A 17,513-nucleotide genomic window follows, 5' to 3' on the forward strand; every position below is an offset into this window, starting at 1 on the left:
ATGTAGAGGACAAAAAATGAGTGTGGATTTTAGGACAGTGTGCAGAAAATTAAAAGGCCACTCTGGTGGATTTTTTTTTCTCACTGAATAATTATTTAATTACTGTATTTCCACAGTATATAAAAGTTGGCTAGTATTACCTTGGTTAGGTTTTCCTTTTCTTCAGGTGGGTCATGTGATCTCATTGTGATCCCCAGTGACAATCTGAGTTTCCAGAACTTCCCCTATAATGAAACTGCATGGACTGTGCAATATTTGTGATCTTTTAGTGACTATAGAGAGTAATGATAATCACACTATCCTCCCAGCAGGCAGATATGGCACTAGCTCTAACCAGTCATGTGTTGCTATGCTGATGCTTCATGAGATTGCAAGCACAGCACAGAGGAAGAGAAAGCAAGGAGGAATCTAAAAATGAAGATTTTTTTTTTGATAAGTATCAGGAGACTGTACTGCAAGGAAATGAGTACAGTATACACAAAAGAAGTCCAGAGCATGACAGAAATAAGATGGGTGGGGTGGGGTGATAGCCATCAGGAGTCCTTGTCTGTGGTAGGCAAGTGGCTCTTGAAGTTGAGCATCCCGGGAGCTTGCTGAACCAGAGGTCCTTTGCACCAGCAGTTCCCAGCCCAGCAATCCTTGGCAACAGCTCTTTTACTCAACAGTCATTGCAGCAGGACTGTCTGCACCAAACTCTTCACCTGCCAAAACCACCACTGCTCTGCTCAGTCTCCTTATATAGTTCCTCAGAACCCCTTTTCTAGAGATTTCCCCCACATTCCTGTTGAGCATGCTCAGTTAAGTCCATAAAATATAATAGCTCCTATTCACTTCTATAAGCAATAATCTCTGCCAGTATTGGAGCCTCCTCTAGTGGCCAACATTAATAATACAGTCTGCATAACTGTCCATTGACTTTAATTTTATTGGCTTTTTCCTAATTGTAGCAGGGGCAGCCTTCCACCCTGTTACACTATTACCTTATAACTATGTATACAAAACATTTTCGTCTCAGAACTGGATTAATTCCACCATATGATTAGCTGATTTGGTGACCAATATCTCAAGGACTCTTGCATTCACTGTGCCTGTCAGTTATAAACTGTGACACTTTGGGTACATTTGTGTGTATATTTAAAAATGTATGATATTTTTCCCTCAATCAGTGACCTGAATGGCTCAACTTACATATCTTTATTTAGTTAAAATTGATAGTCAGTGTTCTTCCATCAAATCCCCTCCCTTTTAGCACTGTGAAACCAGATATAACTATGCTTTTTCTGGTTAAATGAGCAAAGGCTCTTCCTTATTCAAATGGAGGGGCTATTAAATGTAATTTAATATATATTCAAATGTAGAAAATGTATCATTTTTTTCATATTAAAAAATGTGGCAAAATAGTAATTAATATAGGAAAACAATCACATATAATAATTATACTTAAGAGGTCTACCTATTATGGAATTTTATTTTCACTAGTTCTGCATCTCCCATTCATTCACTTTTGTCACTTTCTGTCTCTTCTCTGATTGAAACAGGGGTCTGTCTGAGGATATGGGTCAAATCACTGGGGACACACATTAGGAAGAGATAACAAATCTAGTCAATATTCAAATAGTGTAACGCCCCAATGAATTTACTGTTGTGAGTGGCTGGAGGCCTAGTCCTTGTCACGTGATGTCAACACTCTAAATGGACACTCGGGGTGATATGCCGCAGAAATAACAGAGTCGAGTCCCGTCTAGTTTAGTAATCTGAGAGTGTGCAGATTTACTAACTTTTAAATTTGCAATTATAACTTGAATACTCTCTAAACGTATTTGCAGAAAGAACGCCAAAATGCAGCACTATAAGGCAATTTGCGTACAACAAGAAAGTACAGCAGTTTTGAATTGAAGATACTCTGACTTCAACGCTCTCTCACTTCCTTTCCTGGAGATTGATTAACTAGACAATTTCCCCACTAGTGGATTTAGATGAATAATTGAGTTAGATTTGAATGAAGGATTTATGAAGCAGAGGGACAAGTGGCTGTAATTCTAATCCTGGCTTTGACTTCACTGAGTAGCTATAACTCACTGTTTGTGGAAGATGGACCTCAGAAAGGTTCTTTTTTTTCCTCCACTGCAGTGCCAAGGGAGTGGGTTTTCACCTCACTCCACCTTGGGTAACAAACGTGCTGTGCCTGACTCCTCCTCTCCGACAACTGAATTGCAACCTTTTCTCTCTCACACCTGGCTGAGTCTGCCTAACTTCTCACGGTCACTCTCCTTTATCACCTCTATTTCCTTCCTACACTTCTCAGCTCCTCCCACTCTTGCATGGGGACTTGTATGTTTGTTTCCCACCCTTAGGGCTCTACACAAGTGAAATTAAACCTTACTGTCAGCCAATGAGAGACTAGCTGACATTAGTGATGAGCTCTAGGCTTCAGAAAGAAGGGGAGACACAGGGTCTCTCCCACAGACATCACCTTCTACATCCATGGACGACATGCAGACAGGTGTGACAGGACAAGTGTGCTGCTAGTGTTCTGTAGGACGCGCTGGGCCAATAAAATAGGTAATTGAGAGGTTAAAGAAACATTAATGGGGTTGTCTGCCCATTTTTTCATGGAAGACCTATCCTTTTGATAGGTCACCAGTAGTTGATGGACAAGACTCCGCCACTTGGGGTCACTCTCCATCAGCTGATCATCTGACCCGCTAACCAGTACAGCTCACCGGATATTCTCATAAGCAGACAGGGGAGGAGGTGCCTGCGCCATCTTTACTTCCACTGGAATCAAAAGGAGAGCCTTTTCCCTCTTCCACTTCCTACTTCTATGCTGTCAGGACATCACATCCAATTTGTTTATTGTATATTTTTATCATTTCTATCTAGGTTTAGCAAATAGCGCATCAACACCATTTTTTTCATAGAAGTTTATAATATCATGACCAAAGTCTCTGCTTCTATCCAAGTTTATTAAGGCCCCCATCCATTCTAGATTGCAAGCTTTTTGGTAGGGCCATCTCATCCTTTTTTAGGATTACACAAGCTTCTCTGATTGTTCATATTGTGTGACACGTACAGCTATTAGTATATATATGTACCTGTTTTTACAAATCTTCCTTTTTATTTGCAGGAAAAGACAGAACCCTATTTTATAGGGATATTTTGCTTTGAAGCTGGAATTAAAATTGTGGCTCTGGGATTGGTGTTCCACAAAGGTTCTTACCTCCGGAATGGCTGGAATGTAATGGACTTTATTGTAGTACTCAGTGGGTAAGTGTCTTTTAGTATAATTCTTGGTCCATCTAGGGGGACGGTGAATATCTATCTTGTACTGTATGTCTTAGAACAACCATAATAAAGTGTGATGGACGTGTTGTTTAATATAGATTGAGCCATGCTGTAAGTGCATATTTGCAAATGTCATCCAAATACGACAATTTATGCTGAATTATCTGCTGAAATGCCAGATATAAATGCAGGATAGATATTGTAGGCAAAGCAAACAAGACAACATGAAGTAGAAATGTCAATTACCATATTGGTTAGATAGTTAATTGGTGCTCTATGAAACAAGTCACACCAGGTATCACTAAAAAGAACATGCCAAAGAGAACACCTAATGTGATATTGATTATAAACTGCATTTGATGGATGGATGGATGGATGGATGGGTATAGCTAATGGTTCATGTGTCCAGATTCAAGAGCTCAGGTTGGACCCTCCAACTACTGCTCATGGCTGTGGCTCGTCTGTGGCCTTCAGCAACATCGCTGAGTCTCTTAAGTACATACAGCAGCTCAGCTCTGTATAATAGTATATCTCTATCTAATGCAGTCATTATATAATAGTTAGATATCAGCACTACACACTGATTGATGATCATTATAATACAGTTACATGCAGTGACTCACAGGTAATGGCGTCTACATGCTTACTTTCACAACTCTTCTCTATCTGGGCTCAAACCACCATGATGACTTCTTCCATTCACCACTCAGCTTGACACACAGTCTCCCCATCTTGCTGATACTTTCAGTGCTACGCTCGGTGCTTCTGCCTTTGACCCACCAAGTAATAGTGCACATACAGAGTATTAATTCCCTTGTCCCCACCACAAAATAATAATGCCTCCTATGTGCCCAACAGTAATAGTTCCCATCTGTGCCCCAAAAAGAGATTGCTGCCCTCTTTGTGTTCTTATTCAGTAAAAATTACCATTTTGTGCCCCAATATAACTGTGTCTTTCTTTGTACCCCCCATAATAACAATCCCCTTTTATGCTCCCCACAAGGTAATAGTGCCCACAAAGTAATAAGTCTCACTTGCGCCTTAAAGTAATAAGCAAATAAGGGAGATGGAATAAAACCTCCACAGCGCCACCTATTGCAAGGCAGCATTCCTATACAAGCCAAAGTCAAGACTTTTTAAACAAGCCTTGTAACAATGGCTGGGAATTAAAAGCAAAGCCAGACTCCATGTACAGACAGCTGTTTCAGGGTATTTGCAATTCATCAGTGTACAGTAGGAGTCTGGCTTTGCTAGTGAGAGGCCTGGGACGGGGGTCAGAAACGTTATCTTTTCTCCTTATGTAGAGAACCTAGACGGTGAGTGAGGAGACTCAAATGGCCATGCACGCTACTCTAGGTAATATGCAAATAAGGGAGATTGAATGTAATAATACATCTTTGCGCCCTGACAAAAATAATAGTGTCACCTCTGTACACACCAAGGTAATAATACATTCTGCAGTCTGTACATCCACTAGTAAGGGTACACAGAAACTGAGTGCACCCTTACTTTTATCCTTTACTTCCTGCATAGCGTGCCATATAGCAGCCTTTGCATCTTGAATCCTCTTTCCCGTTTCCTCGACTTGGATGCCTCGGAGTACCGGATAGGAGGAGACAAGGGAGGAGGTATCAGCATGCACAGACTGCCTTATTCTGAAGAAGACAGAACATGAAAGAAGTAAGAGCACAGTGACTTAGTGAGGTTAGGAAGGCCTGTGGGATTCTCTGGCTTAGTGGCTCAGTTACAATTATGACCACTGTAGCCCCTATAATTTGCTACTAGTTAGAGAGATTGCATTAGACTAAAAGGGGTTGTCCAAGGTGTTTTTTTTGTTAAAACTCCATTCCCCATGACTAACTGACATATACTGTGGGGCGGAGCACAGCAGGGAGTGGGGAGAGGTGAGTATATGCAGGTTAGCTATGTTACTGCATGGAGAATGAGGTTTTAACACACAAAAAAAACATTTATTGGGACAAACCCTATAAGTCATAAATATTTTATTTTGGGCTCCCCCACCACTAGACCTTTTACATTTTAGTGTCTGCTGTAGATTTTAGTGGCCAGACCCTCAATGACCATAAACATATGGCAATATGTTATTGATATATCTGGGTTGAAAACAGCTACAACCCATTAGCTTGAATCCTAATGGCCATCCTGAAGTATGGTAGTATCAGAAAAATGGGAAGTTCACAGCAAAGTTACCAGTAGGGTTGAGTGAGTCAAACCAGTAGAACCCTGTTTTCGGTTGACAATTTTCTAAATGTTCTATTTCGCAAAAGCCCGAATCGAGCTTTTAGCAAAGTTCTGCCCGAAACAGGGTTCAACTGGTTTGGTTTGCTCACTGGTGTAGAACACTATAAAAGCCCTATATAATACTCTGAGTGTTATATAGGGCTTTTATGTCTCTTAGACAGTGTTATACATAAGTTTTAGGGATTTTGAACTAATTAGGGTTTCGAACTAGTTTGGATTGAACCAATCATATCAGAAGTTCACTCATCACCGGTTAGGAGCTTCTCTTTGATATTTGTAGTGAGGAATAGCTTTCACAAAATCATCTTTAGTTCCAGTTCAGACACAAAAATACTGTTACAACATCCAAGGGTTGTATACACAAAGACTACTCTGGCCTGATATTACACTCGTTTGTAGTAGTCACTATGTATTAGGTTTCTAATTGAAAACCTACCATAAATTATTGAAATTAGACATTTATTCCTCAAAATTGTAACTATTTCCACTGGCAAATCTCTGTGTCTTTTGACTTCGATGACTGGTAGTAGGTTAGCTACTTTGGAATATTTCATTGATGGAAGTACTATAAATCACCGTACTGGACAGAATGCAAATATTTGCATAGTAGTATATTATTGTAAGCAATGTGTTATTCTCTCAAGAGGTTCTTTACACATTTCATGCTGTAGTAATGGCTTCAGTGTTGAGGGTTTTTTTGTACTAATGGCCTTGGTCATATAATCTAAGTGGATTTAGCTCATTTAATTTGTCTGTTATATCTTTTTCTCTGTCATTCTTTTCTTTGTCATTTATTGGGTCTCTTTTAGTGTTTCCATGATATAATACCAAGGCTATTAAGTTCATGAGTCATCACTTGGGTGACATAAGTACATTTTTTTTTCTTTTCGGAATATGTTTAAAATCTTAACATGGCTTAACTTCTTTATGTGCTTTTTCCATGATTGTGTTTTATGACATGCAAAGAAGACATGTCATATAAGATTGATTGTAGGAAGAGGGTCTGTGTACTAATTTGACAGTTTCTATAACCACTTTTCATTTTAATAGCAAGCAGCCATATGGCAGAGTGATCATAAAGCCTGTCCATGCTCAGGGCTTATGAAATTCCAAGTATTTGGACCCCTACTGATCAGTGGTTTATAACGAGTCCCATTAATATGGATTACTGTATACTGAAGTATGCCCTGCAATGAAACATGCATAGCATACAATGGATTCGGAAGTCGTCATATTGCTTGGTTTAGATAACACGTACCATATACCAAACGTATTCCGAATACCCCATAAGGGAACTCTGATTTAACCCCTTGAGTGGCACGCCCGGAAATTTTCCGGGACGAGCTCCACTGCTCATAGCAACATAGCCCGGAAGATTTCCGGGCTATGCATCACTATGGGAGCTACAGAGCACAATGCCACAAGCTGTGACAGTGTGCTCTGCCTGCACAGACCCACAGAGAACAAAGCAAGGGCTTTGAAAAACCAGCAGAAGATATTGCCGATATGCCGGCAATCTCCTGCACTGGTTTGTTTACAGGTTGCCATAGAGACCATCGGCTTGTCAGAAGCAAGCCGATGGTCTCTGTGGCAGGGAGAGCTGGTTGTTAGCTGTCAGAGGACAGCTAGGTACCAGCTCTTACAGCAGAGATCAGAGAAAACCTTCGATCTCTGCTGTGTTAACCCTTTACATGCTGCAGTCTATGTGACTGCAGCATGTAAAGGGCTGTCACCATCGGACCCCCGGAATGTGATCAGGGGGTCCTGATGGGTCCCTGTGGAAGTCCCCTAAAGGGACCAAAAAAAAGGTAAAAAATAAAAAAATAAATAAAAAAAACACTTGTCTTCCTTTACTTTGTAAAAAATCAAAAATACAATCACACATGTGGTATCCATGCGTCGTAATGACCCGGAGAAGGAAGTTAATACATTATTTAACCCCTTAATGACATGGCCCCTTTTTTTCTTTTTTCCCCATTTCTTTTTTTCCTCCCCCCTGTTTAAAAAATCACAACTTGTCCCGCAAAAAATGAGCCCTTATATGGCCATGTCAATGGAAAAATGAAAAAGTTATGGCTCTTGAGACGCAACTGCAAAATTAGTTGAAATTCAATGATTAGACTATTTTAAAAAACCTGCCCTGGTGGGCACGACAGGGTGGTAGGAAACCCGCCACTCAAGGGGTTAAAGAGGTTTTCCAGGCAACTTCTATGGATGACCTATCATCAGGATAGGTCATCAATAGTTGATTGGCTTGGGTCCACTGATTGGGAAAAGAGCCAATCAGCTGATTGCGACATCCTGTTATTGGATTATTGATTGAGAGAGCTTTAAAAAAAATGGTATTGTCCAAAGCAATCATTAGTTACTTTACTGACAATATCTTCATAAAACCTTTTTTTTGTAAATCGTAGCTCAAACTGTTTACAAGGGCTAAGGATGTGTGCAAGGCAGTTAGGTTGTCAGGGCTTAGCTGTTCTCCTCAAGGACTACTGCTTTTCTTGTAGCATCTTCTTACATAAGCCGGATTACTTTCTTATGATCAGGAAGAAAATGTTTTTCCTTCTATGGCAAATTGGCTCAAGCCATATGTTTTCCCCCCTTCTTTGGCTCAATAGCAGGAGACACATTTCTTAGATTTAAAGGTGTTTTCCAGGCTTTTACTATTGATGATCTATCCTCAGGATAGGTTATCAATAGTTGATCATTGGGAATCAGCCACTCGAGATCCCTGCCAATAAGCTGAACCTTCAGTCCCCTGTCAGTGCAGCTGGACCAGATATAGTCATTGGGATTGGAGCAGCAAATTTAATAGGTATCTTGACTTCTACTGATTTTAATGATTAAACTTCCATCTCCAACCCAGATTATGATGTCCAGCCTCACTGCACTGAAGGCGGGCTGGGCGATCAGCTGATTGATGGGTATTTCAAGTAGTAGAACCCCCACCAATCAACTGTTGATGACCTTTGCTGGGGATAGGCAATCAATAGTAAAATCTAAGAAAACTCCTTTAATTCTCTCCCTTTCCTTTATCCACAAAAGAGAATGTGGTGAACTACTGGTGGTGAAGGCCCAACACTCTGAGCAAGTTGAAAGCTAAAGGTCAAAAATGCAATAGTGAAAGCACTTCTTTTTTATTTAACAACATAGAGAAGCAGCAAGCGATTACGTGTTTCGGGGTCGAGCCCCTTTGTCAGTTCGAATGGATTTAACACAAAAGAATGCCTAGGGGTGACACAATTCCAAAGCTTTCTGGATGTGGCAGAGGTCCTGTATGAGACAGGGAGGAAAGAGGTGCTTAGCCATCTTCAGTTATCTGGTTGGCAGCACCTCCATCATTCGAAACACTTTTGACTCCAGAATCGTTTCACCACTTTTACTGGGTCTTGCTCCACCCTCCCTTTTTATCTTTCCTTTATCCACATCCACTCTTTTACCCTGGTTGACATGTAATAATTATGTATAGAAATACTACTAAGCTTAGTAAAGATATTTTTCCAAACAGAAGACCTCAGAATAGTGGAAGTATAGGAGATTATGACATTAGAATGAATGTTGCCTTAATAGCAATGATTGATGACAGTAACATTATTATACTGTATTTGTATCATTTAGTGTCCATTGCATTCATATTGCTGTTACTAATAAGGAAAATGTTCTGTGATCGTCAGTTATAACAAGGTATTTATCAGCATTTTACATGTTCTACCAGATTTCTACATGCTGTTAGCAGGGAGTAGTCACTCAATTACTTAGTGTAATTAGCGGCTATAAAGATTGTCTGCCTACAGACCAATCACATCCTTGCATTACGTGGATAGCCCATTCATTTCAATGGGAATCATGTAATGCTTAATTTCTTCAGTGGTAGAGCCGCGGAGAAACAGATCACTTGTTGACTTTCCCCACAGAATACAGGTGATTTCTGGAAGCCTAAAAAACAGGAAACCATGTGTTCCCCTTTTTTTTCAAGGGACCCTTATAATAATAAGGAATCGTCTAGAGCTGATGACCACATTAAAACTGAATGTTTGAATATTTGATCACTCAATACTTCTATTCGTAGGGTATGTTCCCAAATTGCATGGCCATTAACATGTTTATTCATGGCCATGCAGTTTTGTTGGCATGCCTCTGGTATTGCTGGCAAAATCATATGGCCAATTAGAAAACTATTTGAAGACACTCGCCGTATGTGGACATGGTTTTATCTGCATGTGGCCACCGGAGTTTGTGAACATGTCCTAGTATAAATGTTGGATGCCTCATTCCGAAGAAGTATCGGTCCGGTATTTCCAAATCCTAGCATTAGTGATAAGGACTGGCTATGCTAAATGTTATAACCACAGCTCCTGCATGACAAAATGCTGTGCTCATTCCCTTCCAGCTCCAAAATGACAGACTGCCACTTAGAAATATTGATGTAAGACATTATATATTTTTTATACTGTTGCTTTTTAACATATTTTTTTTGTATGATTGTGACTTTTAAATATAGTTTTGGTGACACATGGCATGCCGTTCTTAGAGGGAGTGTATGCAAGTAGACAATCATAGATGGTTTCTTTGAGAAACAGCAAGACTTTTGTCCGTAGGCTCTGTCTCATTTTGCAACTCAGCTCCATTCATGTGAGTGGCTCTGTTTTTTTAAAGAAGGCAACAATGATTTTCTAATCACATCCAACTCTTTTTATGATGTAATGGTTGTTGTTTGGTTCTAAGTTCTGTTCTTTAGGTGTTTCCCCAAGATTACAAATTATTCCCTATCTGCAGGATCTGGTGGACCACTGGGAGTCCGATCGTTGGGATCAGAAGAGCGGAAGTTCCATGTTCCCCTCAATGAATGAAGCGGCGGTCTAGCATGTTTGCTGCCACTCAATTCATTTCAGAGAAACTGCTGGAGATAATCAAGCACTTGTACCCCTAAATGAATGGAGCAGTGGTAGAGCATGTGCACAATCACTCAATTTATTTCAATGGGACTGTTGGCGATAGCTGATAGCCTACCTGAGTTTTTAGATGACTTGCTGTGTGTGTACATGAGGGATAACACTTTTTGTGCCGATTATATCCTGCACTATTGCATATTTTCCTTCTGCAGGTATACATCCCACTCTCCATCCTCTCAGGACTGGTGGGTGCAGCCTGTTGCTATGCTGTGTTCTATAGACTTTACACAAAAAACTGTTAAGATTCTGGTCTCTATCTGTTACACACACACATAGACATAACCTCATCATGCAAGAGTTTACAGCACGACTTAACAGTGTACGGGCTCAGTCAGACGGGCGTTTTTTCGCGCGATTTGCGGATCGCATGACGGATGTGCATCCGCAAATCGCGTGACCAGTGCGCGCAAGTCGCCCGCAAATCGCCCGAAAATCTGCTCCTAGCCGCGTTTCATTAGAAACGGGCCGGAGCTGTCCAGCGCAGTGCATTCAATGGAGACGGCAATACAGCCGTCTCCATTGAAAGCAATGCGCTGCGGGCGAGCCCGGGATGAATTGTCGGGAAGGGCTTAAATATATAAGCCCTTACCTGCAATTCATCCTAAAATGTGTTAAAATAAAAAACAATTGTATACTCACCTTCTGCCGGCAGCCGAAGCTCCACGCGGCCGTCCTGCAGTGGGTGTGAGTCAGACCTGCCCCCTGATTGGCTCAGCGCTGAGCCAATCAGAGGCATGCCTCACTCACACCCATTCATGAATTCATGAATGGGTGTGTGAGTGTTTTCAGCCTCTGATTGGTCAGGGCTGTGACCAATCAGAGGCAGATCATTCAGCAGGCGGGGATTTTAAAGCCCCGCCGGCTGAATAGTGCCGAGAAGCAGTTCAGGAGAACTGACAGCGGCTGCGGCTGGACTCCGGCTGCAGCGGAAAGGTGAGTACACAATTTTTTTTTTATTTTAACACATTTTAGGATGAATTGCAGGGAAGGGCTTATATATTTAACCCCTTCCCGACAATTCACCCCGCGCACGCCGGCAGCCCATTGCTTTCAATGGAGCGGCTGTATTGCCGCTCCATTGAATTCAATGGGCAAACATCGTTCTTCTCTGCCACAGCTGTTACAGCTGTGGCAGAGAAGAATGATTTGTCTTCTATATGTTCTCAATGGGGTCGGCGCTGCTGCCGCCGGCCCCATTGAGCGCATATACAGAAGAGAACAGGAATCGCAGATCGCAGATAGGTGCGATCTGCGATTTTTTGTTCTATAATTTATCGGACGAGCGCATAAAAAGCGCTCATGTGTCCGATACCATTGCACAGCAATGGTTTTAAAAAATCGCCGGACGCATGCGCATGCGCAAATCACGGCTAAAAACGCCCGTCTGACTAAGCCCTTCATGTGTATAGGCAACAGAAATCTCAACCATTCTAGTATCCCCTGGCAATCATGTGAAAGCAGAAAGTGGACAGCAAGGTAGTACCGTGTTTCCCTGAAAATAAGACACTGTCTTATATTAATTTTTGCCTCAAAAGAGGCACAGTGTCTTATTTTTGGGGGTTGTCTAATAATACTAACCTAGCAGCCGGCATTCGAGTCCCTTGTGCTGGTCTCCATCGCTGCTGCAGGCTTCCATGTCCTCCTTCCCGTCGTCAGAGCGGTTCTTCCTGGAAGCGGGGCTTGAATACCCCACCTCCAGCAAGCTAATGCTCTGATTGGTTAATCGAGTGCCACATCAGCCAATGAGAGCCAGCACTCGAATAACCAATCACAGCCATTCATTGAATGACATCATTGAATGGCTGTGATTGGTTAATCGAGTGCCTGTTTTCCTTGGCTGACGGAGCACTCGATTAAACAATCAGAGCATTAGCTTGCTGGAAGCGGGGTATTCAGTCCCTGCTACCAGGAAGAACTGTTCTGTCAGTGGGAAGGAGGACACGGCAGCCTGCAGCAGTGCTGCAGCCCATCGTTAGGACCCGAATGCCGGCTGCTAGGTTAGTATTGTTCTTTTTCTACATGGAGCCTAGCTAGGGTTTATCTTCGGGGGAGGGCTTATATTTCAAAAAGTTAGTGTCCATTAAAAACTTTTACTTTGCTATCTCCAATAGTCCTATTAAAAGGAATGGAGCAGGGTCGCACATGCTTGACTGCTGCTCCGTTTATTTGAGCTACACGGGACCCCTGTTCTTATGATCGATTGGGGTCTTAGTGGTTGGACCTTCACTGATCATACAGTTATCCCCTATCCTGTGGACCTGCAATCTTTGGAAAACCACTTTAAAGTGAAAAGAAATGTTTTGCCCATTTATAATTTTAAATTGTTTCCATCTTAAGGTATATATCTTTAAGGAGAAATATATTGTTTTTGCCATATGTGCTTCTGAAGCTATGCTTATGTGAATTTTAAAACAGGTTGAAAATAGCTATTGGATGCTAATTGGCAAGGCTGTGAATATTGTGAATTAGCAATTCATATTAAGACCCAGAAAGATGCATCACAAATGTGTTTTTAAGGCTTTCTTTGCATTAAAACGACACAATTAACATTTTCTAAAGTGGAGATAAATCAATTACATTTTATTAATGTAATTATATCCAAATGACTATAAAATAGTGTTTATTGACATTTCTTATGGCCACAACCAGCTCAGCTTAAAGCCGGCCACTTAAATAAACATACAGAATGTGAATAAAATATTGATGTGCTCTTAACCCAGAAGATACTTGCCAAAATACTGAATGTTCAGACTGTCCTCATCCATATTAAAGGGATGTATTCAGATAAATGTAACAAGCTCTTAACTAAAAGTGAGATTCTTGTTTTATTTATATGTATTAAGAAATGAATAGTTGACTTGTTAGATTTTTTTAAAGGGGTATTCTACTAGATAGGTGATAAATGATAGATTAACCCTTTCCAATCCACTGTCTGACCTCTGAAGACATGATGAATTAAGGCTGTACAGCTCCAATGTTGGAAGACATCCGTCGGGGTTCTCTTACTGTATATTGCCAGCCTCTCTGCTGTCGGAGCCTATCCAATGTGTCACCTCATGCAGTACTGCCTTTAGCCAGCATATAGCGTCATTGTATAACGGCAGAAAAAGAGTAAGCCCCCTAGGAAAACCAGGATACAAATTGGATTGGAAAGTGTTAAAACGGAACTGATGGGACCTCCACCAGAAAGTCTATGGTGAGATATTGTATAGATGTCATGGATTTGGCGCAGGGCTGAATCTCGTGTTGTAGCCACTACTGAAGGGTAGCGTGGTCAAGGAGGAGCTGGGGTCTGGTTCACCAGACGGCGGTGCAGTACAGTGGGTTCAGGCATAGGAATAGTCAGGAGGTATTCAAAGTCTGGAAATACTGGAGGACGATCAGTGGGTAAAAGAGGCAGGTATGCAGGGAAGAAGCTTGAGTAAAGGCACAAAGCACAATAAACACGCAAAGAGGGAGTGGCTGGGCCACAGTTATATAGGGGACTAATTGGGGAGGGAACAAGATACGGGTTGAACTACACAGGGAAACACGGAGCCAGGACATGGAAGAGGAGACAAGGAACTAGGAACACAAGACTAGGAATCTGGGGAGCTATCCAGCATGCTGAATAGCTCAGTATGAAGGGCTGCTGCTTAGAGTGCAGGAGATTGCAGGTTCGAGTCCTGCACTCCAATCAAACAAGTGCACTGATGATCCATACAACACTATGGGAAGTCAAAGTGCTTTAATACTGCACTAAATTCCCATCCAAACAGGAGCATTACAGATAAGAGATATATAAAGCAATCATAAATGAGTGTGAGTGCAGTTTCTTAAGTGTGTGATTTGAGATCAGGGACTTTGAAAGAGTCACTTGTATTGCTTAAAGGGGTTGTCCGGCCACACAGGGTAAAAATTTTTATAATGCTGCTGCTTTCCTTTCAGTAAGGATAGTAACAGACAGCATACAGGGGCTCAAACCGGCCGGCAGATCAGCTGCAATGTCAGTTTCTTACCTTAGATTCTGATCTTCACTGCAGCTTTCAAAGATGGCGCCTCTGTGCTGCCTTCTCACATGCTCTGCGCTCTCCCTCCTCTGTGTGCGCGCTCTCGATGGTAGTAAGAGGCATGAAAAGGCAGGATTTCCCTCAGCTCACGTCCTAGCCCCGCCCACGACACGCCCACCTCTATTGAACTGCTCTACAGTCTCTCCCCGCCCAGGCCCCGCCCCCTGCTGCATACTATAACCAGAGGGGGTGTGGCCAGGGGAGACTGCGGTATACACTCATGGTTCACGATAAAATCGTACCATCAGTGTAAACAGCAGCACTATGTATAGTGAATGGAGAGGGGCTGGGGAGCCGAGAGAGAACTCTCCTGCAGCCCCCCACTGCAAGGCTACCTACTGCCCCCCCACCCTGCTAAAGTGAAACAAAACATTTCCCCACACTCACATGCCCTCATAGTGCCCCTCCCACAGTGACCCCCCCTCACAATGACCCCCCCCCCACAGTGCACTCTCCCACAGTGCCCCCCTAATGATCCCCCACAGTGCCACAAACAGTGCCCTCTACAGTACCCCTTACACATGCCCCCCAGTGTCACCCCTACAGTGCCCTCCAAAGTAGCCCCCCTCATTCCCCCCAACCACAGCATTCTCCACAGTCCCCCCTCAACAGTGCCCCCCCACAGTGCCCTCCGCAGTACCCCCCCTACACATGCCACCCCCCCAGAGTCCCCCCCACTGCACTCCAAAGTAGCCCCCCTCCACATGCCCCCCATCCACAGCGTCCCTATACAGTGCCCCCCCTGTGACCTCCCCCACAGAGTCCCCCTTTACAGTGCCCACACGTACACTAGCAGCACCCCCCCCCTCCCCCCCGGGACTTCTGACAGCCGGGTCTCCTGACATTGCACACACACACACACACACATCACTGCCACTCGCTCCCGCCCCCCCCCCCCCGGGACTTCTGACAGCCACTTGCACACATCCATCCATCCATCCATCCATCCATCCTCCCTCCTCCCCCCTCCCTCCTCCCCCCCCATGAGAGCCCGCCCCTCCTCTCATTCTTACCTTGGAGTTGAAGAGCCAGCAGACACGCCTCCTCAGGCAGAACTGAGCTTCCCAGGCTGAAGTTCTTCTGCACATGCGCAGAGCTGTGCTGGAGAGGCGCGTCCCCGGTCGTCCCGACAAGAAGAGGACTAGAGACTTGTCGGAACCAGGAACCATGGCAACCGAGGAGCAACACAGGGGGGGTGCAGCCAAGAGGTAAGTGAATAACTTCTGTTTGCCTAATTTACAATGCACAATGTATATTACAAAGTGCATTGTATTGGGCAAACAGAAGTAATGAGACCTAATGTTTATGGCCGGACAACCCCTTTAACTATTTATCTATTTTAATTTTTGCATATATTATTTTCACTTAATCTGTCTGTATGATCCCCATTTAGAATGTGCTCCATGATTGACATTGCCATCCAGTGTACATCTTGCGCCATGTATGTAGTCCTTGAACAGGCGTTTGAGGGTGCATACTGTTGTACAAAATGTGAATGTGTTGCATATTTGGAAGCGCAGATTCTGGATCTAAATGCATGGCTTGCAACACTGAGATCCATTGGCAACCTGGAAAGGGGTTAGCTGCTCACTGAGTAGGCACTCGCTGGGGCATATGTGGTGGTGGATGGAAGTTCAGGATAGCAGGATTATCAGGCAGCTAGATGGGTGACAGAAGGAGGGATAGAGGGAAGAGATCCAGGGCAGCTGGTCCTGAACTGGCATACCCCAACAAGTTTGTAAAGTTGGCAGATGAGGGGAATGCTACTACAGGGTTAGCACTGCCGCAGCACAACATGGCCTCTGACTGCCAGAGGAATTCTGCTCCAGTAAGAAGGGGAATAGGAGTTCAGGGCAGAATAAAAAGGCCCTGGTAGGAAAGGACACTCAATTTTTAGAGACAGAGAAATCTGCCACAAGGACCGGGATCATCAAACAGTGTGTTTTCTAGGCTTGACATCGTGGATGGGTTGACAGATTACGGGGTGAGGCCGGTGAGGACCCAATGGTCATGGTACACATTAGCACCAAAGACAAAGTTAGAGGTAGTGGGAAGACCCTTAAAACCAATTTCAATGAACTACGATGTAAGCTTAGGGTAAGGACCTCCAAAGTAATATTTTCTGAAATACTACTTGTACCACGATCCACACCAGAAAGGCAGCAGGAGATTAGGGAGGTATACTAGTAGCTCCAGAGTTGGTGTGGAAATGAAGGGTTTGGGTTCCTGGAGAACTGGGCTGACTTTGTGGTTGGCTACAAGCTCTACCGAAGGGACGGCCTGCACCTTAGTTGGGAGGGTGCAGCAGTGCTGCGGGAGAAGATGGCTCGAAGGTTAGAGGAGTGTTTAAACTGGGGACTGGGGGAGGGCAAGCAGAGACCTAGAGGGGAAGATAGTGTAGACAGAGATTTGAGAAAAAGATTGGACATGGGCGTGGAGTGGTGGGATGAGTTAGTACAGTTAGAACTAGCAGAACAGTTAGTAGGGATACGTTTAATATAAAAAATAACAAAAAAACCTCTAAACTGTATGGTCACTAATACTAGACATCTGACCAATAAAATCGATGAACTGAAAGTAATGATGTCATAATGAGAATAACAGAAACCTGGTTGGAGGAAAACTGTGACTGGGTGGTGAACTTACAAGGTTACAGACTGTAAAATCATGTTTAAAGCCCACACTATTGGAAGATATTTGTGAGGGAGATGAACATGTGGAGTCTCTATGGGTAGAAATACATGGAGGGAAAAACAAGAAAGAAATCCTCATAGGAGTTTTTTATAGGCCATCAAATATAACAGAAGCCACTGAAAATCTATTATCGAGGCAAATAGATAAAGTGGCAAACAACGAGGTAATTATTATGGGGGACTTTGACTATCCGGATATAAACTGGAAAGCCAAAACCTGCAGATCTCATAAAGGTAACACATTTCTGTCAATTTCTAAAGGTTGCCTTACC

At 43.0% G+C, this 17,513-nt stretch overlaps 1 protein-coding gene across 1 annotated transcript in view; it reads left to right on the plus strand.

Moving 5' to 3' along the window:
• CACNA1E (calcium voltage-gated channel subunit alpha1 E) overlaps positions 1-17,513 on the plus strand; it is a 427,487-nt gene that overhangs the window by 182,710 nt on the left and 227,264 nt on the right. Inside the window, exon 3 of the mRNA XM_066597440.1 lies at positions 3,128-3,267. Coding sequence (XP_066453537.1) covers positions 3,128-3,267 — 140 coding nt within the window. The remainder of the gene's footprint in view (positions 1-3,127; positions 3,268-17,513) is intronic.

The sequence above is a fragment of the Eleutherodactylus coqui genome, chromosome 3 (genome assembly GCF_035609145.1).
Source record: "Eleutherodactylus coqui strain aEleCoq1 chromosome 3, aEleCoq1.hap1, whole genome shotgun sequence".
NCBI classification, from domain to species: Eukaryota; Metazoa; Chordata; class Amphibia; order Anura; family Eleutherodactylidae; genus Eleutherodactylus; species Eleutherodactylus coqui.